The 25,329-nt window shown below is 34.4% G+C and overlaps 1 protein-coding gene across 8 annotated transcripts in view; it reads right to left on the minus strand.

Annotated features, from left to right (window-relative positions):
* The window catches only part of LOC138336497 (adenosylhomocysteinase-like 1), a 108,695-nt gene that overhangs the window by 24,950 nt on the left and 58,416 nt on the right, over positions 1–25,329 (minus strand). For 7 of the 8 annotated variants that reach the window (XM_069285998.1, XM_069285996.1, XM_069286002.1 and 4 more), the window contains 4 exons: positions 20,365–20,423; positions 13,930–14,017; positions 11,655–11,755; positions 7,267–7,338 (listed from right to left, as the gene is read on the minus strand). In XM_069285998.1, coding sequence (XP_069142099.1) covers positions 7,267–7,338; positions 11,655–11,755; positions 13,930–14,017; positions 20,365–20,423 — 320 coding nt within the window. Of the gene's footprint in view, positions 1–7,266; positions 7,339–11,654; positions 11,756–13,929; positions 14,018–20,364; positions 20,424–24,256; positions 24,452–25,329 lie in introns of those variants that run through there. The other variant, XM_069286003.1, reaches the window with a different exon arrangement.

Genomic DNA, 25,329 nt, shown 5'->3' on the forward strand with positions numbered 1-25,329 from the left:
GTTTATTTTACATAAAACTTAACAACACCCTGAATTGTCTGATACAATCCAGTTGGAACATTTTCCCATAAACTTTGCTCATATAATGGACCATTAAGGCTTATAGTCCTTGAGTATAAGTCAACATGCAACATATTTCACTGTTCTTTTTTCTAGTCCCTGAAACAAACCTAATGTCCTATATTGACTGTTTGCAGACAACTCTTCAGACACTGCCAATGGGTTTCTTCTGTTGCCACAAACATAACACACAGTTTGTATAGTGTATATGTAATATACTATTACAAAGAGTCTGTGGAATTTTGTACTTGTACACAGGAACCTAATTGTGAGAATACCTCAATCATTTCTACAGAATTTGTATAAATTGATCAGGCTGTCGTCTGCTTCCTTCACCAATACTGGAGCTGATGAAGTCCAGTGTAGCCTATTTCCTGAGACTATCAATTATTCTGCTATCATCTAATAACCAGTGCCTCATAAATCATCTCACAATATAACTCTTAATGACGAGCGAGCTGTAAGTTCTATCCTAGACCGAACACAAAATCAGATAATTACAGTCTAATTACAACAAGGACTAAAAACTTCCCATCTAATTACAACTAGGACCAAACACTTCCTGTCTAAATACAACCAGGATCAAACACTTCCTGTCAAATTACAACCTGGACCAAACACTTCCTGTCTAGATAAAACCAGGACCAAACACTTCCTGTCTAATTACAACAGGACCAAACACTTCCTGTCTAATTACAACTAGGACCAAACACTTCCTGTCTAATTACAACTAGGACCAAACATTTCCTGTCTAATTACAACCAGGACCAAATAATTCCTGTCTCAATACATCCAGGACAAAACACTTCCTGTCTAATTACAACTAGGACCAAATAATTCCTGTCTAATTACAACCAGGACCAAACAGTTCCTGTCTAATTACAATCAGGACCAAACACTTCCTGTCTAATTACAACCAGGACCAAATAATTCCTGTCTAATTACAACCAGGACCAAATAATTCCTGTCTAATTACAACCAGGACCAAATAATTTCTGTCTAATTACAATCAGGACCAAACACTTCCTGCTAATTACAACCAGGACCAAATAATTCCTGTCTAATTACAACCAGGACCAAATAATTTCTGTCTAATTACAACCAGGACCAAACACTCCCCATCTAATTACAATCAGGACCAAACACTTCCTGTCTAATTACAACCAGGACCAAATAATTCCTGTCTTATCACAACAACCAGGACCAAACACTTCCTGTCAAATTACAACCAGGACCAAATAATTCCTGTCTATTACAACACTATGTCTAATTACAACCAGGACCAAATAATTCCTGTCTAATTACAACCAGGATCAAACACTTCCTGTCTTATTATAACTAGGACCGAATATTACAAGGATATATATTTTGCAAAACAAATATAGTTGCAATGCATGCCATTCTTTTCAGCATTTACCAATATTTGGCTTTAAAGTTTTATCATTTTTATCTCAAAATAAAAATGATTTATACTCATTCAGAACTGAAAACTTTCAGCATTTTGTATTTTTTTGATTCCATAAAATTTAATTATCTCACCAATGTGATATTAAAATTGATTGAAGAAATATGTTAAAATATTTGCCCTATTTCTCTCCTATTTCAGTAACAAACATCAAATTGACAGCATGAACTGACTTTGAAGCATTCCAATAATGCATTCAGTCATTTTTCATTCTCCTATTCAAATTCATGTTGGAGAATCAATATAATTAAAAACCATTTTTGTTTTGTTCTTAGGATATGAATAAAACAATCTGTCACACTATGAGAAGCACCATCGGATGTGAACTCTGCATGATTCAACGACACACATTAACATTCAGTGGTACATTGTAGCGTTCACACTGAGCTTCCACAGTGCCATCCGTTATTATCACTCGATGTGTTATTCACAACGCCTGTTCAGATACACTGAACTTTCCATGTGCATTCTCTTTAACAGATCTAGGTGCCAGATTCCCGGTGCTCTTCTGCTGTGATCAGCGAAATAAAACTATGATCAATATAATGTTCATGCCACAGCTAACCTGCGACGATATAAGCGGACAGGTCATGTAAGATCGTGGCCGATTATTGACAAGTATCCCATGCATATTAAACTATCACGAACATGTTTTTCCCACAAAATCCTAGCCATGCACCATGTCTGAGCAAGCCCACAGGGAGCATAATTAACCTATCTATCACTTAAGGTTGCGCAGCTTTTTTTTTTTTTTTTTTTTTTGGGGGGAGGGGTTGGGGTTGTTTGGGGTTGTATAAATTTGTCTTGGGAATCAGCCTTTCATTAATTTTCTGTTCTCTAGATCTAATCTATTCACTTAAATCCAGACCCTCCAAGAGACATGGTTATCTCATTACATAGATATCTTCACAAATTTTGACCTTCAATTTTATTTTTCAGATGAGCATCTCAATTCTTAATTACTGTTGTAATATTTAGTCTGCCAATTAGGGAGAGGCACCATCAAAATGATCGACTTCCTATCTATTTGGAATAAGAAACATTAAATGGCTGATGTATTAGGGACAATTACTTTGCAATTATGAATATCTCTTTGACATTGAGAAGAAATCATGTTTAGTCTTGTCTCTTGAGATTTTACTATGAATCCAGCTCATCAAATCCTATCATTAGTTTCAATTCTTCAGCATTACCATCAATTTGGTCCACTCCCTTGACAGTCCATCTATAACACTGGTATTTACTGGAACTGATAAAATGCCTTTTACTCTCATTTCCAGTTGGATTTTAAAGTCGTTACACCTCTGCAGAGTTTACAATTCAGCTTCCTCCTCGTTGATTTGTGTCCACCCTCAGCGTAGGCGTGATAACTACCTTTGGAACTATCTTTTCATTAGCCTTGATCGATTGTTTGCGTATCTTTCGCCATTCTACCACTCAAAAGATCACGGATTGTTACAATGCCCCTGGCAGGTAGTTTAGTTTAGGGATGTCATTAACCTTATATATCAAGCATTAATACAGCTGATACAGACAATCACTTTGGTCTCACAGTAACAAACAAGGATGATGTATTATAGAAGTCTATTCTCTTCAATCCTAGAAATTGAAGCCAGAAGCTTGTAATGATCAAGTCACAGGTGTTTTTAATTTGTAGTGCATTCATTATGGCCATGCTTTTTCACAACTCTGCAATGAGAACATTTAGATTTTTGCATGTTGTGATTTAACAAAATGAATTCATGAGTATCCAAATCTGGACGGCTATTTCTGTTCAACTGATTTTCATCCCAGGAAACTCATTTATTTTTCTTGATTTTTTTGGTTGTTTTGTATTTTCATACACAGGATACTTCTAAAGGATATAAGCACTTAAGGTCACTGAATTCTATTTCATGCTTTTGTTGGAAGATATTTTATTTGTGGATTAGTAATTATCACATCTATATTAATAGATAAAAGCATTCACAAACACACCAGAACAGCTGTCTGTGGCAGTCTCTTGTCATTAATGCTACATCACAAGATAAAGAGATGGGCAATATAAAAAGAGATCCCAGAGGGATCTTGGTGCCCACCAAAGAATGATCAATGTCTGACAATGGAAAGAGGGATCTTTTCCCTGCTTTTCAAACTTTTTCAAACACACTACATATAAAATTTGAGACAGATCGCTATAGTACTTTCTAAGAAATAGTGGTAACAAACTTCAACAATGAAATCTAAGATGGCGGCCGGTTGCCTATCTTGTTTACCGATCAGTCCCGAAAGGCATTATGCGTCAGTCCTAAAAGGTACTTATATGCACAACTAGGGTACAAGGGGAACCTATGCATGGAATTTGAGAAAGATCCCTTCAGTACTTTCTGAGAAATAGCGATAACAAACTTTAACTATCAAAATCCAAGATGGCCATCTGTCGGCCATCTTGTTCATCGATCGGTCCCAAAATGCAATATGCACAACTAGGGCCCTAGGGAAACCTATATATGAAATTTGAGAAAGATCCCTTCAGCACTTTTTGAGAAATAGCGGTAACAAACTTTATTATCAAAATCCAAGATGGCCATCTGTCGGCCATCTTGTTCATCGATCGGTCCCAAAATGCAATATGCACAACTAGGGCCCTAGGGAAACCTATATATGAAATTTGAGAAAGATCCCTTCAGCACTTTTTGAGAAATAGCGGTAACAAACTTTAACTATCAAAATCCAAGATGGCTGCCTGTCGGCCATCTTGTTCACCGATCGGTCCCAAAATGCAATATGCACAACTAGGGCCCTAGGGGAACCTGTATATGATATTTGAGAGAGATCCCTTCAGCGCTTTTTGAGAAATAGCTGTAACAAACTTTAACTATCAAAATCCAAGATGGCCGCCTGTTGGCCATCTTGTGCACCGATCGGTCCCATAATGCAATATGCACAACTAGGGTCCTAGGGAAACCTACATTTGAAATTTGAAAAAGATCCCTTTAGCACTTTCTGAGAAATAGCGGTAACAAGAATTGTTAACGGACGGATGGATGGACGGAAGGACGGACGGAAGGACGGACGGACGACGGACCACGGACGAAAGGTGATTTGTATAGCCCACCATCTGATGATGGTGGGCTAAAAACACAATATCATAACATATATCAAAGATGTCCTCCTCAAATCTGATAATCTATTAAACATTATGGCCTAAATCTGATATTCTATTTAAAGATATCTTATATACTGTCTGCATCCTTTAGGAGCCTATTACAGACATAACTAAAGCTCCAGGTCTTCCTCAGATCTTTTCCTCTATAAACACTTTTCAATTAGGAAGGAAACTCATTTTAAAGATTTTGTCTTTGAATAAATAACCTTTCAAGGGTGTTTTTTAAAAAACGAATGAAACTGTCTTTCATGACTTAATGCCCTTAAGTTTCTATTCTGAAATTTTCAATTAGGAGCAGTTGTGATTTTGAATATTTCCTCAACCACCAACACATTACTCTGACAGCTCGAGATATAAGGTATGATCCTGAAGTATGATAGGTTAATTCTAACACATGTTTCACTTCCCTAAATGTGTGCCAGTAAGTGTTTGTAAATCCATTTCATAAATTAATGACTGCTCATGAACATTGCCTGCTTGTTACAGAGGAAGTAGACTTGCACAAGTCCAGATAATTCATAGATAACATTTTTTGTTGATGATGATAGAACCTTTGCAGTTTTAAAATTTTGTGATTTACTTAACTTTGAGGGTATATAAAATTCAAACATTTTTTCAATTTTTCACGATCACACCAATATCCAGTGAAATCGTGAAAACATCAATCCAGTGGAAATAAATGACTAGACCGTGTAAAAATGGATCTCTTCAGCATCAGATTATAATTCAGCCAACGCTACCTTAACTCTAAAACATTCCATCAATAATCACACCTATAAAAAGTATAATGACTTAAGAACTGGTAAGAGGATCGAGGTATTTAGCCGGCCCTATATATGTTAATCTCCTCAATGTCCCTAAACTTGATAGATAGTCAATATGTCTTTGAATATTTCAGAGTTATCTGCCCTTCCCGTGAAGTTACCCAATGTGATATCACTACTTCGTAAGCGAAAACATGCATTGACAGACTAGAATATATCATAGCAATTATCTTTGTGTCAAATTCCCTTCAAATATCGTTTTTTATCAATTAAGTTTAAATTTATATTCAAGCTGCTCATTCTTATATGTCTCAATTGCTTCTGTAAATTCATTAACCTTCAGTTGATATATTGCATGTTCAAGAAAAGTGAATTGGTACCAGTTACAGAATCATGCCGATGCGTTTTGGTTTACAATATTCCTTCTAGATAATTATACATATAGATTTTTTGCAGAAATCCATTTTAAAACTTAATAGAACTATATACTGAGACTGACAAGGTGATTTTTATCTGTATCCGTGGGGAAATAGTAGATTGTGACAGCTATTTTAAGGCTAACGAAAATTTATTATCCCTCATTTTCCTCTCATGAAAGACATTACTCAGCTAAAACTGTCCACACGAATTGTCTACGGAGTAACTTCCATACACTTGCTTCCATTTTTCAATAAGTAAAAATTAGAAAAAAGAAAGCCGCCTTGATAATCAAATGAATGCCCATTCCACAAGGAAATTCTGTATGTATATTACATCCATCACCCTTTGATTGGTACTTTATAGTCCTCCTGTGGACAAAGTTCAGTAGCATCAAAGGCTAGTAGAAACTCTAATCAATGTTCAATCACTATAACTACTGCTCCTTTTAATTCATGAGCCAGTTTTTCTTTCCCGAAACATCGTAGTATGGTTGTAGCTGAAAAACCTCTTAAAACATTTCACACCAAACCATAATCGTATAAAGTGACATTTAATTAAATTCAAATGAATGTCTTCTCCACTGAAACTACTTCCTGTTGTATACTGTTATACAATCTGGATTTATCTACTTAGTGAATGAGCAAATACAATGGTGCTGAAAAAGTTTACTTTGTCTAGTGTTGGCGACAATCACATACCGTGAAATGCCACACATACTAACATTCATTGGAATTTTTATTATGTAAAATTTAATACATGTTAATTTCTTCATAAAAGCACTAACCCCAATCAACCTCTGTATAACAGTCTGTTGTCAACAAGGAACCTTTTGCTAAACTATCTAACTGGAAGCTATAAACTGAAATTAACAGAAGGACTGATGCATAATTCCCTCCCCAATGTTTTTGCATCAAAGCTTGGAGATACCAAATGTAAAAGGATTGGAACAAAATCCTGGTCAGTCCAAGGTTCAAACATTAGCAGCAAATGCTCAAGATATTAAGCTTCTTGGTAGCTAGTGAATTCTACTCAGTCCAGAAAGGTTACATACTCATATTCTATAGCTGATTTCTCCAAACAAACTGATGTAAAAAAACTGGCTTATTTAGTCAAAATTGTTCACATCAGTTACAAAAGGAGAAAAACTGGATGTTTTGACGGAGTCTGCACTTTTATTTCAAGAAATCAATCAGATTCAGTGCTACTAGCTATAAGGACAAATTTTTCTTTCTCCTGGAATGCATTCTATTTTTCTCTGACATATTCCAGGGTGGATATGATGACAGTGACAGTAACCACTGGAGTATTGATGATGACTGCTTGAGCGCAGCCAATTAAGTTCTGCAGCTGACACTACTGACACACCAAAACATACATTTTAAAGCGGTCTGTTGGATTAGTATACTGACCTGTGTAGAGTAGATATTACAGGCTGCCCATCTTATTGTGGCCCCCAGGGCTGACAGTGTCTCAATCAGTACCTGTAATAGATAGACATCAAACATCAGACCGAAGTATGTGTGAATACTTTAAATTCTGTAATTAGCTGGTTACTTTAACGAGCCAAAAATTTCAACAAAATTAAGTTTTCAAAAATCATATAAGATTGAAGAAATATATGAATCAAAAACATCATTCTGATATGTGTATGACCTTGAGCTTGTGATGAAGGTTAAATGACAATATCAAAGGACCTGATAAATAACAAAATTGTCTTCCCAGTAAAAATCAATTATAATCCTAAATAAATATCAACATACATCTTACAGTTCAACAGTGATCAACCCCTCGATTATTGCATGAAAAGAATAGGTGTTAAATGAATCATTGCCAGAAGTTCTAAGGGTACTTTCAGAATTCTAGGTATTTCCATGGACTTGAGATGTGTTTGTATAGATTTATCACTGTAACAAGGTTATGTCTGTGTTGGTTCTGTTACTTCATGAATACAGAGACAAGCAGAAGACAAGAGGGCGGCAACGTCGGACTACATCAACAAATTAAGTATTTAGCTAACACTTGGGCCAGCCAAGGCCAAAGACAAAGCCTTCTTCACAATTAAATACTGACATGTTGTCACATTGTTGGTGATGCAAGCACGAATCAACAGAGGCCATAAAAATGTTTGTTTGTTTATTTTGTGTAATGCCTGACTCTAAATCAACAGGTTGCTAGTGCACCTCCTCTGATCTACCTTACAAATGTTAATATGAGGGTGAAAGGAATTTCACAATGGGAAATCCATGTATAGCTACCAAATAAGTGCCCATGTCCCTATTAGCCCTTCTCCCATTGTTTAGGCCCCAATTTCAATTTCCCCAGCATAAATAAAGACCAAAACTATCAAAACTGTACAGGTTTGCACAAATTATTGCTTCCAATAATTATATCTTATCAAACACCTTCTCATTTTTTGTTATTTTTTAAATGCCCTGGGCACTTATTTGGTCAAATACGGTATGTGGAATTAAAAATTGCATTAAGTGTTGATTACTAAGTTCTGTAAAACTACAGCTGATTACCAGACAAAGAAGATACTGAGCCATACTCACTCAGTTTCAGATTATATAACAAGAAGCATTGAAACACTCGAGGAATTAATAGTTGTATCAGTTTATGTGTATTTTGCTGACTGTAAAATTTATCAACAAATATAATCTAATATATACATCATAATCTAATATATTCATCATCAACATGAAAAAAATAAGAATGAAAATGAAACATCTTGGTTTACAACAGCAAGTTCTTCCACGTCATAAATTTAAAGTAATCAAATACAAATATCACTTTCTGATCCAGACACCATGAGCCATGGGAATGCCAGTCATTTTAGCCTTATTAAGAACGACATGTTCAATAATTCACAAGCAAAAGTCAGCTCACTCTAACTTTCCTAGGCCCATTGCTCTCAGAATAGACGTCATTCAATGCTAAATTGAAATGCCTGTTGTGAAACTGTCAGACGATGCAGTCAATGCAGCGTCAGCAAGCAGAATAAAATCAATTATCTCAAATTGGCAAGTTTATCTATCGGCATATCGGAATCACTAGTCCTTTTGTGAAAAAAAAACCTTGTAATGTTACTCAGCAACCTTACTAAATGAGAACAAGGGTCACCTTAGGGAGAGAGAAACTTATACTGATCAAATGATTGCATAAATTTCAAATCTTTATATGTGTGATGTAAGCTTGTTTAAACATAAACTTATGAAATAAGGAAATTACATGAGAGTCTATCTATGAAAAGAATAAGTATTGTTATTTACGAGGAGTTTTGAATAAAAAATAAAATTTGAATTTAAAAAAAAAAAAAATCTTAAATTGTTTGTTAAAATTTAGATAGTATTTTGGTAATACGAAGTTCAAATATTGGTTTCAGCTCTATGTAAACTATAAACTAAACTAGTAAATAATTTGTCCCTTTAAATTGAAACATACTCTATGTTTGTCCCTTTAAATTGAAACATACTCTATGGATTTCATTTAAGTTCTCAAAAAAAAAAAAAAAAAACAACAACTAGGAATCTGATACATCACTTGCATGAAAATTGAATTGTTGTGCTGAAACACATTTTGTTTTTGTATTAACAATGACCCACCGGTATTAATTTAGCTTTTTTACCTTTTAACATAAAAAAGCAGCATGCAGTTAGGGCTGTGCACTCATATCGATGACAAAATCATTGTTTTGTTAGGGCTGTGCACTCATATCGATATCGATGACAAAATCATTGTTTTGTTAGGGCTGTGCACTCATATCGATGACAAAATCATTGTTTTGTTAGGGCTGTGCACTCATATCGATGACAAAATCATTGTTTTGTTAGGGCTGTGCACTCATATCGATGACAAAATCATTGTTTTGTTAGGGCTGTGCACTCATATCGATGACAAAATCATTGTTTTGTTAGGGCTGTGCACTCATATCGATGACAAAATCATTGTTTTGTTAGGGCTGTGCACTCATATCGATGACAAAATCATTGTTTTGTTAGGGCTGTGCACTCATATCGATGACAAAATCATTGTTTTGTTAGGGCTGTGCACTCATATCGATGACAAAATCATTGTTTTGTTAGGGCTGTGCACTCATATCGATGACAAAATCATTGTTTTGTTAGGGCTGTGCACTCATATCGATGACAAAATCATTGTTTTGTTAGGGCTGTGCACTCATATCGATGACAAAATCATTGTTTTGTTAGGGCTGTGCACTCATATCGATGACAAAATCATTGTTTTGTTAGGCTGTGCACTCATATCGATGACAAAATCATTGTTTTGTTAGGGCTGTGCACTCATATCGATGACAAAATCATTGTTTTGTTAGGGCTGTGCACTCATATCGATGACAAAATCATTGTTTTGTTAGGGCTGTGCACTCATATCGATGACAAAATCATTGTTTTGTTAGGGCTATCACTCAATCGTGACAAATGACAAAATCATGTGCCTCATCGTAATCATTGTTGTTAGGGCGTGCACCAACGATGACAAAATCATTTTTTGTTAGGGCTGTGCACTCATATCGATGACAAAATCATTGTTTTGTTAGGGCTGTGCACTCATATCGATGACAAAATCATTGTTTTGTTAGGGCTGTGCACTCATATCGATGACAAAATCATTGTTTTGTTAGGGCTGTGCACTCATATCGATGACAAAATCATTGTTTTGTTAGGGCAGTGCACTCATATCGATGACAAAATCATTGTTTTGTTAGGGCTGTGCACTCATATCGATGACAAAATCATTGTTTTGTTAGGGCTGTGCACTCATATCGATGACAAAATCATTGTTTTGTTAGGGCTGTGCACTCATATCGATGACAAAATCATTGTTTTGTTAGGGCTGTGCACTCATATCGATGACAAAATCATTGTTTTGTTAGGGCTGTGCACTCATGTCGATGACAAAATCATTGTTTTGTTAGGGCTGTGCACTCATATCGATGACAAAATCATTGTTTTGTTAGGGCTGTGCACTCATATCGATGACAAAATCATTGTTTTGTTAACGGATACTGATGATTAATGGCAAGCTATGAAAAGTTTAATGGTAAGGTGACTAAATCATTTGAACTATGAACACTTGACAGTCTTTTTATAAGAACCATACAGATTCGTGCGAGACTGTCTTTTTTAAGAACCATACAGATTCGCCAGGCACTTTCAATGAGCTTTACATTCTACATTATCTTAGCCTAAAAACAATAAAGACAAAGAATCAGAGGACAATGAAATTGTTTAACTGGCGGTGAACTACCAATTTTATTTTTTTATTACCCTGTAAAACTAACCCACAGCACTATCTTATAACCTTTCGTAGGCCCATTCCATGAAATTACAGGAATGATTTCTCTAGATTTGATAATCACAGACGTAACAGCAACAAAACTGCTGAATAATCACCTTTATAGCTGATGTGACCTTCAAGTTTTACTATGACCTATACACACCTTGTTATCCTAAAACATAGACAGCGAGACATAATGAGGTAGGAGAGATGCGTCTCTTGCTGAAATACAAAGCTGTTTACAAAGTTCTGACAAGATGAATTGTAAACTACTGTCCTTTTGGGGGAACTGTACTGTATCTTTGACGTTTCTCAGCTGACCCCAACTCAATTGTCTAAGTGGAATGACTGACCTTGACCTTTGACCTAATGATCTAAGAATTACTTCCCCTATTACAGAGGAATTGGTTTACACCCCTTTTAGATGCTGTAATAATGTAATAAGTCACCAGCTGATGAAAGCATTAAGGTTGACAATAGAGAGCCTTCCTCTACTTACTGCAGTTTGTGCTGTGATATGTGTACAACCGATGATCTTCGCGCCAACCAGGGGCTTGTCCGACTCTGCTCTCCGTCTTAGGGCAATCAACCCGGGCATTTCTGTAAAACGTAAAAAAGTTAATATAACAGATCGAAAGAAAAGGCTATCAAGATCAATTTAAGGTACTTAGGGTACTTATTTTCCTATTGGAAATCTTAGATATTTAATAATTTTTTTTTATAATTTTATATTTACATATGCCCCTATATAGTCAACGGGAGGGGAGTTGCGTTCAAATTAGCGTAAACGCAACGACGTATGAATACAAACCCAGAGTAGGATCGGACTACTTCTAGCTCACGCTTCGGTAAGATTTTGCGTCATATGATAATCTAAATAAGCTTTAATTATTTGATATACATTTTTCCTTTTCACAGATGACAGATTTGCTTTGAATTAATAATAAACCAAAAAAAACTATTTCGTTCTTCTATTTGTCTCAAGACTGATCCTTAGGCGGCACAGACAATATTATGCTCGTCAGTACTCGGTTGACAGTAGTAGGTAGTGTAAACAAAGTTTCTTCGTTGTCGGATTTCAAAATAACAATAAAGAGTTGTTATTAAATCCAATTAAATATGTATTTGACATCAAAACAGAATATGTGTTCAGGAATTGTAACGGTAATGAACAAAAAAATGAATCGCTGGTCGGGGCTACAACCGGGGGCTTTCCTCAGGAATGTTCGGGGAATTCCAAAATTACGTCAGTCACACACCATGCAAACAAATGTCTTTCATCCGTACAATAAAATAAAAGTCATAACTATGAAGAATATAGTCTATATCGCGTTCGTAGACCGATACATACATGACAAACACTCAGCAGCTCAACGGTCATACCATAAGTCACAGTTACTTTCCTCGGTTGAAAATCAAATATGGCGGCTCGCTCTACTTCGGACAGCGTCACTACCCTGACAACGATACATACCGGTAGTCGTTCCGCCTCAGTTATCTCAATTTTTATTCGAAATGGACATTATTGATATATGATCAAATTGAAAAAACCCAACATATTTTAAAAATAATTGAAAGGTGTCATTGTTATATTTCAAATCAAACTGCAGCTATAACATTCAACAATCGGAACTATATCTTCGGTCATCCTGACTACCATAGTTACCTAGCTTAGCAACCAACATCATTTTAAATTTGACCACAAACATGTAAAAAAAGACTTATTTATGTAAATATATAGATTGAACAGTGTTTCGATTGCGTTAAAGGTGGTATGAACGCAATGGGATACAGACATATTCTACATGTAGCGCTAACGCGCTACATTGAACATGTCTGTATCCCATTGTGTTCATACCATATTTAACCCAATCAAAACACTGTTCAATCTCTATCAAGATTACCTTTGAAACAATGTTATAGCTAATACATAACAGCCATAAGAGCACTTTCAAATTCAAATGATTATATGTTGCTTTTGTTAGATACTTCAAAAGAATGAAGGATTTTTACATTAACATTGCATTTTCATTTTTAACAATATTATCACAAATTAAGAATCAGCAACTTTAAAGAAGCATTTTGTTTAAATATTTTTTTTTTTTTTTTTTGCTAAAAAATCTTTGTCCTTTGCAACCTAAAGTTAACTTTTCATTTTGAATTTAATGGTTTAAACTGCATGTACACTCCAGTGCATGACAAAACACAGATACCAGATTTACAATCAATAACCTACTATTGTACATCTTAAGACTCCCTGAACAAACATAGTAAAAACACTTGAAGTATATGATCTATGATTGTCAAATAGACAGACACATTTAAAGCCATCTGGGTTATCACGAAGCTTGTAAATTACACAAACAAATTGAAATTCATGTACCAATATTTCATAAGACGGAGGCCCCAGGGTTCTTCCTATAGAAGTTGTTTGAAGTTGCATACTACTGTTTGTCTGGGTTACCTTGAGGTAAGCTCTAGTCAAATGAATCTAGAATTTTCAAAGACTTTGTCCATCAATATTACTGTAAGCCAATTTTCTTTCGCAGATACTAAATTTTGCAATCTCCATTTCAAAACAAGTTGGTGATGATTAAGATTGGTGGGTTTCAAAAATTGAACGTGAAATCCATCAATTCTCTGTGTAAATGATACAATATCTTAATACGTGGAGATAAACTTACACAAATTTTCTTGGATCGCCACAAAAATCGCGGGCGAAGGAAAGTTGGTTTACAGTATAAATCAAAGTCTCTGCTCAGAGATATAGCTACCTTGTTCGGCGATTTCAATTTCCCTCCGACCAAATGCTGCACTTTCAATGTTGCGTACACAAAAATCTGTGCCACCTTTGCCATTTTTCTGAAATGAAAATAACACAACGTAAATTACACAGAAGAGAATAATAGCCGGCTTCGAGAAGGTCATCCCATGATAATTAATGATTTGTGAAAATCACCCTAATAATCTAGTGAGCTGGCAATTTCAGATTTTACAAACACTTTTTGTTTTGTATCAAATTAGAATTTTTTTTTATAATCTCATATTTCTTCTATCCTGGTAGTTGTTTGAAGGTTGCTGATGGTAGAGACATCATCTAAAACATTTTCTGATACTGTATAAAAAGAATTGTTTATTGATTTGTTGTCAAATGCAACACTACAAACATTACAAAGAAACCTTAACATGGTGGTCACATTTTCAGTCTGTATATTATTTGAGGTATAAGTGAAACTTTTGCATCAACAAGTTGGAAAGGCTGCTTATATGGAGGGGGGAGCTTACTTGGTCGAAGGGGGGTAGGGGGGGGGGCTTGCTTGGTCCATTATGGTATGACAAACACCATGATAGCCATGATGTTAATGAATATAAAACATGGCTATTCTGACCAACTTCAACAGGATCTAATTCATCACCAACTTTCTACATATCTCTGTGGGTTAGACCGAACTAAATCCAATCCACTGGTTGAAGGAGCAATCAGGTCATCCCTACTCAGAAAAACAATTTCCGGGCTAATCAGCACCAGAGGAAACAATCAACAAATGTATTTGATAGTGTTGAAGATGTTTTGGTATAAACTTTTTGATCTATGTTACACTGTCAAAGATGTTTCTATAAAATCTTCTGATCCATTTGCAATAACGCATTTAAATGTGATATCTTCATTTATAAGAATTAATTGACATCAATCAACCAAGTTTATTTCATATTCCATGATAATAATCATCTATGTTTTTTCAATATCTGTTATGTATACCAAGCACTGTTGCATTGAGGCAAGGGGTCAAAACTAGTTTGATAACATTGATTTTGATCGTATGTGATAGTTACTGACCACAAACTGAACATTGTATCTAGAATCACTGCTAATTAACACTGACGTCTCAGACTAACAATACCTGGATCTGTAACTATTAATTAGTTTTTAACAAGCGAATATAAACACAAAACTTAAGAGAGTTAAATTCGAAAACCTAATGTCGCTGCTACTGCCAGAAAAAGTCTCCCTTTTGCAACTTTCATTGCGGACAAGACAAAAATGCTGTTATCAAATTCCAATATGAGATTAAATGTATATCTTGAGATTAGATACACACTTCAGTATAAGGATCAGGGGGAATTATATAATGGCTTGGAATCTGCTACAGACAAAATGGCCCATTGGGACGTTTATCTAAGACTGAGATGACTTGAGAAATTGCAAACTTATAGGAGATTTCAGAAAAGATGGCGATGACGTCACACAAAGGTACATCCGGGCACTCAAAGGTACAACTCCGTATATCTGTACACATAAACATGTAGGAACACAGCCGCTTGAGATGTTTTGTTTACATTTTATTGTAATAAATAGTACGGCAATCCGAGAACCATTGCGTTATTTTAATTTTTAAAAGTGTAAATAATAATATTTAACAATATTATATAAATATAAACATCTGGCATTCATATATTTTACTCTGTTTATACTCCATTTTCGACCGCCACGAGAAAAAAACAAGGTCGCCATTAGACCTACGTATAAACATTGACAGAATATTAAAAATATCAGCTTGAAATTATAAATTTAATTCCAAGTTTCCCGAAATATCATACTGACATTTTAATAAGCGATTACTGTTGTCTAAGTCTTACTTGGTAAACACCTTACGATGTGTGATTATGACCAAACTAAAATTTACCCCAAGCGCACGGCAGCCATTACGTACAGTACTGCCGAGATCCCGAATTTCGTCATTTTTCAGAGTCACAAAATTACGTATTTTGGATAACTTTTTCGTCAGAAATTTTGGAATTTAGTTAATGACATACAAATGAGTCAGTTTATAGTTACTTTTTATAATATTTTAAAACAAAACTTCCGAGTAATTTAGGATTCTCGAAGCCGTGCGCAATGTGTCCTGGTCGGCATTTACAGTACTACGATCTAGCTATATTGTAGTCTATCTAACATGTATTCAAATTATTTAAAAGTAACATCACTTCAATGTGGGACTTCACATAGCAGCCCATGGAATAAAAGTGACCAAAAATTTAAAAAAAAACTCTCTACAGCATGAAATTGAACGATTTCACCATTTTATTTTTTCGAGATATCGGCAGCCATACTGTACATGTACGTGCACGTACATGTACATATAGATCTGCATTTACGTGTAACACAGTGGCTTATACTATTCCTTTAAAACAAGATATACATGGAAAATAACGAAATATATATATTTTACAAGTACTTATTGAGATATGTGTTGGTAATTACGTATTAATATTATTAATTTCCCAACTATGGGCTGTGGCCCGAGGTGATCTACCAGCGAAGCCATGCACGAGCGGCCGTGGTCTGGCCAGGTGGTTCACATTCGTTATATTTATATTAAATAGTATTGTGAACAGCTTTTTCATGTATAACAGAAACAAAATACATTGAAATCAGTTATCCATTCATAACTTTTTTCACTACATGGATTTCTACGTGTGAACAAAAAACGGGTACTTGTGACGGCCCGGCACCGCTTCGCAAGCTGGCTTCAACACTAAATCTACAGATATATTTAGCAATAAACAATTGTAAATATAAAAATATAAATGTCTGTCAACCTCTGAAACAATCAGAAAACATTCTAAAATCAGAATTTGCAAGTATGAAAGTGTATACTTTTGTCAACGTATCGATTGTGTAGCAGGGATGTACGTATCTGTTATTGTTTTTATTAGTCGCCATACTGTGTTTGTACCTTTGAGGACCCGGATGTAAACTTTCTGTGACGTCACGCCATCTTTTCTGAAATCTCAAACTTATAGAAGTTAAAAGTTCAACGATTGACAAAACATGCAGACTAATACGTAATTGTAATACTGCAGTGAAAAAACAAAAAAAAAATCAGCCAAAATATATGAATTATTGATGCATCCTATTCTAAACTATCCCATAAAAACTCATGGCCACTCAGAGTAGTAAGCCGAAGTACAGAGCCATACAGACAGTCTTTAGAGAGTGTTTTTTACACTATAAAACTGTTATAAATTCAGGGTGTATCCAGTAGGAACTGAGTGTAACACACTTATATATAAACACCAATCCCATCTGATGGATTAAACAATGTTGTACAATTGTGTGATGCAAATATCAACATTGTTACCCATATCATATTAAATTCATGTTATGTATAGGTATAACTTATGATGTAAAAAGTGTTATGTATAGATGTAACTAATGATGTCAAAAACTCTATTATGTATAGATGTAACTGATGATGTTAAACAAATTGTCTCTAATGTATAGATGTAACTGATGATGTAAAAAAACTGTCTATTATATATATATGTAACTTATGATGTCAAAAAACACCTTTCTATTATATATATATGTAACTTATGATGTCAAAAAACACCTTTCTATTATGTATGGATGTAACTGATGATGTAAAAAAAAATTGTCTCTTATTTAAAGATGTAACTAATGATGTAAAATAATAAGATGTAACTTAAAAATGATGTAAAAAAAATTTGTCTATTATGTATAGATGTAACTAATGATATAAAATTGTTTATTATATATAGATGAAACTAATGATGTAAAAACATTGTCTATATATATAAAGATCACAATATGGACAAACAAAGTTTTAATGTAGACTGGCCACCATCAAGTTATTGACACGATTTTCTTAGCAGAACTTTACTACTAGATTATCTGAGCCTCTAGTTTTAAAGTTAGCATTAGACATGTCACAGAAACAAAAATTATCAAGCCAAAATTTTCACAATGTTTTTATATTCTAGAGACTGGTAGCCAGTCTAATTTTACTGCAATATATATACTCAGGATTTCATAATCAAATTTTGCAATATATACCAATAGTCATCCACACTGTACTGGCCACAGGGGAATGACACATGACCCTAGTTTCACTTTAGGATATAATAACATTAGGTCAGACTTAATAAAATATATATTGAGTCCCTACAACAGTTAGCGGAGGCCGGGGTGTGAAGGAACAACAAACATCCACTTGACCGTCGATATTAATGGTCAGCCATCGACCAAATCTCTTCATCAATCTTGTCCTGGCACTTGTGATACGAAACCAAGATCAATATTGAGGAAAGCCTTTGAAACAGTTAGGCTTCCGATCAGATTTCGTTTACAGTAATTGTATTGGTAGAGATGAAATGTATTCCAAAATATGGTTCATTGGATTTCGTTAATACAATTTGGCGAGAATGTAAAGAAAATGTGATAAACTATGAAAGAAACCATACAGAATGTGTTATATTTGATTTGTAAGAACTTTTCTGATCTTTGTCCTTAAATAATTAAGATTGGACACACCACAACTGTCCAGACAATGATTTAGGAGGCACCAAGATTGGTCGAAATAACATATAAGATTGGAGAAAGGAAGTGGTTCTATCAGGCGATGTTCTAGCTAAGACCAATTGATCGCAGCCAGGAACAGTAACACATATCATGTCTGAGTCAAAATAAAGAATGTGCAGCGTTAATTGATAATGAACTATGAAAAACTTCCAAAACCATAAATTATTGTAAGAATTATTTTTTAAATTGAAAAATCACCAAACATTTCTCAAACGTTTTTCCTTTTCTTGTATGTGTGTCTGAATGTAAATCCAATATTTTCAGCCACACAATAAGACCTGAGTAACTAATCAATGATGAATTATAAATCAAATCAATCCCAGGAAATAAGAACCTAGTAACCCTTTGATACAATTAGACTCTTTTCTGCTGAGACACAAGCCAATTAGTTTTTCCTTCCCTGATTTGGGTTTCTAATACACACAAATTCAGTGATATTATACCCTTAGTCTGAAAGACCTCCACTGACAATTTTCTATATCAATTTCAGTGATTGGGTGGTGTAGTGGTACGTGAAGTCTTTCACCTAGCCGTCTGGGGTTTGATCCCCGGCAGAGATGTGAAAAAAAGTCAGGGGTCAACTTTCAAATCATGTGGGTTTTCTCTGAACCTTCACATGCTAACATCTCCCTGGGTGTTATCGAAAGTGATTTGTATAACTTATTAATTAAACTGTTTCTCAATCAATACATAATACATTATTATATATCAATAAGAGCAAAATAAATTCTTTGACCTTATTCAATCAACTGACTTTTCACTGTATCAGCAAATCAATATGGAATCCCTGAAAACCTAATATGATGATAATCAATAACTATTTCAAGAAAGTTTTGTATACCTGATTCATTTGAAAATCTTGGATACTGTAGCTCATCTTTCCAAGCAATATTGCATGGGTCAAATATCATTGTTGACCTTTTGAATTTTGCACCTCTAAAATTTGTCATCACTTTTTATTTGAAAACTTCAATCTGGAAAAGTCTTTCCTTTGTACTAATAATTGATCTAATATATTATAAATCTGTATGAGCCCATTGAAAAAACAATGTTGGCAGTCAATGACTTTGTCTCCAGTTTTTAATACCAGTCAGTATAGTTAATTTTTCTGAATAACACGGCTAACTTTAGAGAAATTTTTAAGACACAGTTATACTTATCTATTTGTCAGACAGTATTCCCAGTAATTATCTAGTCAAAACAATTAATACTTGTCCAGATTTTAATCATTTGACCTTGACATTTAATTCCTAATGAGATTTGGTCTAGCCAAAAATTCGCATGATTTTTACAACCTGATAATTTAAACTGATTGCGAAATACGTGATAATGATGAAATAAATATTCTATGTCTATTTAAATCTATTGTTCAAATGTGATATTTTAGGTTCTATACATATGTAACTTATTCTTAGATAGGACGCTCGATGACAATGTGAACCAAACCAAACTATGCCCACTGAACTTGTTGTTAGATCCAGATCTAAACAGCTGTCGATTATAATGCTTGTTAAAAAAAGAACCTTATTTTGTCTGTAACATTAACACTGCAGTAAACCCAACTGAAAATTACAATTTCTACAAGACACCATTATTCAAAACTTTACATAAAATTTTTGTTTGCTTGTTCTAAAAAGAGCCAAATGAGCTATTTAAGAAGCATATAAACTGAACTTATATACGTATTGTTCTGTTAAACAAAACAATAAACAGGACTTAACAACCTGGGGAGTTAGAATTAGTCTGGTTCTCACCAAGTCTACTAATTTAATCAGTATGCTATATATAGAGTATTACCATGCCTAAAGACTATGAGAAGCATTACCTGTATTTTCTCTCTAGGGTTGATGTCTTCTCCATCAGAGGAACTGCCAGTGTAGGATGCTGGAAACAAAACACATGGAAATCAGTTTGGAGTATTAAAATTTGTCATTTTAACAGTCAGAATCACAAAGTCAGAATCACAAAAAATAAGTTTATGGTAAATAGCTGAATCAGATTCACCAATAATAAGTTTATGGTAAATAGCTGGATCAGATTCACCAATAGTAAGTTTATGGTAAATAGCTGGATCAGATTCACCAATAATAAGTTTATGGTAAATAGCTGGATCAGATTCACCAATAATAAGTTTATGGTTAATAGCTGAATCAGATTCACCAATAATAAGTTTATGGTAAATAGCTGGATCAGATTCACCAATAGTAAGTTATTGTAAATCTATCTCATCAAATGACCTACAATGGTTTAAACACAACAAGAGACTGTAATCCAGCTTATTAATCACAATCGCAGAAATTTTTACTGAAAATAATTTCTAATTGTTTACAAAATCTGCTGACAGGTTTACAATCATGATCTGTGACATGAGAATATATGTGTGATTTTCCAATCTTTTTTTTTTCCCCATTCATAAATGTATTTTAAAATTGTTGTTTATTTAATCATCATGGTCTTTATCATGGGCTTGATTCTATATCTTTTATGATCAGTGTTACTTTGGCCTATGGCTTATTTTAATAAGGGTGCTTACTTGACCAATTAAAGGTGTTTGGCTTATTTTTTTTGTTAGAGGCCTTACTTAACCAAATTAAAATATATAACTTATTTTTGATCAAAGGGATTATTAACCGAATCAAGGTACATGTATCTAGTTTATTTTGATCATATGGCTTATTTAACCAAATTAAAGCATATAGCTTATTTTTGATCATAGGACTTAATTAATCATCAGGTACATATATATTGCTTATTTTGATCAGAAGGCTTATTTAACCAAATCAAGGTCTATGGCTTATTTTTTATCAGGGGCTTACTCGACAAACTAAAGGACTATTGCTTATTTTGGATCTGGAGGCTTACTTGGGGGACTTTTGTGTTCAAGAGCTTATTCTGTATTGCAAGTTGAGTGGCTTATTATGTAGCCATGAGCTTATCTTGTGGTCATGGAGTTATTTTGGGATATTGAGCTTATAATGTGGCAATGGGCTTATTTCTTGGTTATAGGCTTGTTTTGTAGCCATGGGCTTATTTTATGGCACTTTGCCTATCTTGTGGTCATGGGCTTATTTCTTGGTCACAGACTTCTAATAAGTCAGGGAGAATTTTTAACCAATAGAGAATTTGGTAGCTTATTTGTGCCCAGTGATGTTTTTGTAAAAGGGGGCTTATTTGTGGCCAGGAAGGCTTATGTTGCAGGACTTAATTTATTTTGTGCATCAGGCCTACATTTGTGGTCAGGCCGAGACATATAATGACTGGGAAATCACACATGAAAAATAATCAAGTATGTTAGAGCTATTTAGATGTTCACCTAACTTGACCATTAGTTAACTAACATGTAATCAATTCCTGTAAGAAAACTTTATAAAACATTTGTTAACCAACTTTCTTTCACAGAGTCTAAGTTTCGTGATTTCTTTTTCAAAATTCATTTGCACAGATCAGCTTTTGCGGATTCATCATTTAGATTTAAATTTAGGTTGCACTCCTGATTTTCAGGGGAAAAAGTCACAACATATACTCCCGAAAATATTGGTACCTTCCAATATAAATAAGGTAGATTCGTGGAGATAAATGGTCACATATTAACTTTAATAGCTTAAATCATGAAAGTGACTAGTACTCAGGGGGTCGAATGTGTCTTGGTATGCGAAGGGGTAATTTGGTATGCGAAGCAGATATGGTGCCTGTACTGTAAATTCAGCCATTTTTCACAGTGGAAACAGGGTAAACATTGTTTGATATGTTATTTTACAGGATTCTGTCTATCATACGGCCATTCTAACAAACTAAAATTTCACATTCAGCCAAACAAAGTCCTGTACTATGTGGTTTTTTTCATAAAGACCGCATTGTTTTTCTTCAATAGATTTTTATTTAAGTGAGGACAGTAATTATCTGTTGCAGTTTTAGCAGTTACAATCATTTTGTAACCGAAACTCAAAATCAATAAGAGTGTTGAATGAAGCATAGAAGAGACATGAGTAATGTCCCAGTCACGGTTGCCACTCAAAGGGGATCTTTCGACGCCATATTTGCTTCACATACCAAATAACACCTTCGCATACCACAACGTCGATCGCCTAATTACTGAAAGAGAGTTGGTTTACAATCATTAGGATCCAAACCAGCTCATTTTGAAAATGTCTTGTTCTTTTCTAGTTAATCTAAAAATCAATTTAATTGAAATGACAAATAACAAACACAATATACATTTGATATATGAGAATAGATGGTGCATTAGTTATATAATTGTTTTATAAAGGCTAGTAAGTGTACAGGGTGCTTGTGTATGTCCTATATATGTGGTTATGACACCAGAAACCTTAAGAATTAGACAACCAAAAAGGGCACCATCTGCGTTTTAACTGACAACTTGAGACACTGACAACTCATGTATACTAATAATGGTGACAAATACTATGTGTTAACTTGTATAAACTGACATCATGTACAATTAACCTGTATAAATTGACATGTACAATCAACCTGTGTAAACTGACATGTATAATCAACCTGTATAAACTGACATCATGTACAAGCAATCTGTATAAACTGACATGTACAATTAACCTGTATAAACTGACATGTACAATCAACCTGTGTAAACTGACATATATAATCAACCTGTATAAACTGAGATCATGTACAAGCAATCGGTATAAACTGACATGTACAATCAACCTGTATAAACTGACATGTACATTCAACCTGTATAAACTAACATGTACAATTAACCTGTATAAACTGACATTTACATCAACCTGTGTAAACTGACTTGTACAATCAACCTGTATAAACTGACATGTACAATTAACCTGTGTAAACTGACATTTACATCAACCTGTGTAAATGGACTTGTACAATCAACCTGTATAAACTGACTTGTACAATCAACCTGTATAAACTGACATGTACAATCAACCTGTATAAACTGACATCATGTACAATCAACCTGTATAAACTGACATGTACAATCAACCTGTAGACAGGTAAAATGGTCTTTATACATCAAGATTTTGTTAGAAATATCTCAATTCTAACAGAGAGGTATTTTCACAGACAAAGTAGTATAACTATATAATTGTGAAATTTTATCTCTAAAATTGAAATTTTATTGTTAAAATTTTCCATTAATTAAAAGATTTCAAGATAATGTTATCTTTTATAATTGTTGAAATCGATAAAGGCTGTCATCAGCAAATCAGTGTGAGATGGCCATCAGCTGCAATTTGGACCAATAATTACAGCTGTTGTTACAGCCTGTGGGAGGATGCTGAGCTAGATAGCAGACCCACAGACCTGATAATGAAGACCCACCAGCTGACAGCTACAAGCTGAGAAATCACAGCCAATGACCAATCCTTTAGGCTATAAAACAGCTGGTGTATCTACTATTATAATATGTCTATATTTGGTCAAAGCAATGCTCTTCCATATTTGTCCATAGATTGTTAAGGGATTGATTTACAGCATCCTAAGAATTATGTATGAAAACATTCCAAGAATATCAACCTGCCATCCTCAGCTCGATATTTTTTTCTTCAGTTGGATCAAAAATATGAGAAATATATCATCTCTCTAATTGAAGATTAAACAGCACCATTATTGAACATAATTATCCAATTAAAGCAACTAATTCATAAAGATGTTATACACAATGATCGACTAAATCACCTGTTAATGAGGTTACCATGACACAGGGTAAGACTTACCACTACTGCTATAATCACTGATTTGTTTCTGTGGACTGGCCTTTGGTTTGACCTTTCGTCTGATAACATCGGATTTGCCACTGACTACCGCCAAACTTTTAGAACCCTGTTCAACCTTTGCTCGGGGATCAATCGATGTCATGACTGAACCAAATTATAAGACAGTTTCGCTCGAAATCCTTTTTACTGACCCAAATCAATAGAATCACACAAATTATCCTGATTCTAGCTTTAACTTCAGACACACCAGGATTCCTCTGTTATGCAAGTCAATTTTGGTTCTAAATTCAGTTCAGTTTCTTATGTTCAAGAACATGTGATTCTTGCAAATTCCAAACTCACAAATATCCTTTCCTCAGGTGACGCAATAAATAATGATATTTAGCACATTACAACAGCAACAACATGGATCTTGCAATCATCCTCTGCTTACAGTTCCATATATCAACATGTAGGAGAACCAGAAGATGCTCGTCCAAATGTGATCAACATGATATTTATAACAAGATACAGGTAATATTTTGTACCTGTCAGGTGTCACAAACAGAGTGTAGGTCCTAAATAACACCTCAGTACTCCTGGAAATGTTTACATTTCAGGACGGGGACCTCGGACAGCTAACTAGACAAGGTATAAGGAATGACCTAAAAAGTCAAGGATAACACCTGGGAATTTGTCTGAAATCCAGGTACACCAAGAAGACAATGAATGTATAATCAATAAAACTCCTAAAGACATTACATGAAAACTGCAAACAGGTATATTACCTATCTTAAGTACAATATCATATTTTATGCTAATTTTATTTCAGATGATGATATCAATAAGTGGAACAGTCAGGGTAGTTTTTATCTCTGAAGATTAAGGACTGAGGTAAAAATTCCTGTGTTGATGGCCTTGTGACACTGCTGACCACTGTATGTAGGTACAAGGAGTTCGGTATTCCTATCTTTTGACATTAGGGACAATCTTCACTAGTTTAACTATATCAGTTACCTTAAACAAAACATAGATGTAATCATGATCATCATAAATAGCCAATTGACATGTAAGTTGATTTCTCTCTTCAAATT

Source organism: Argopecten irradians, chromosome 12 (genome assembly GCF_041381155.1).
Source record: "Argopecten irradians isolate NY chromosome 12, Ai_NY, whole genome shotgun sequence".
In the NCBI taxonomy this organism is placed as follows: Eukaryota; Metazoa; Mollusca; class Bivalvia; order Pectinida; family Pectinidae; genus Argopecten; species Argopecten irradians.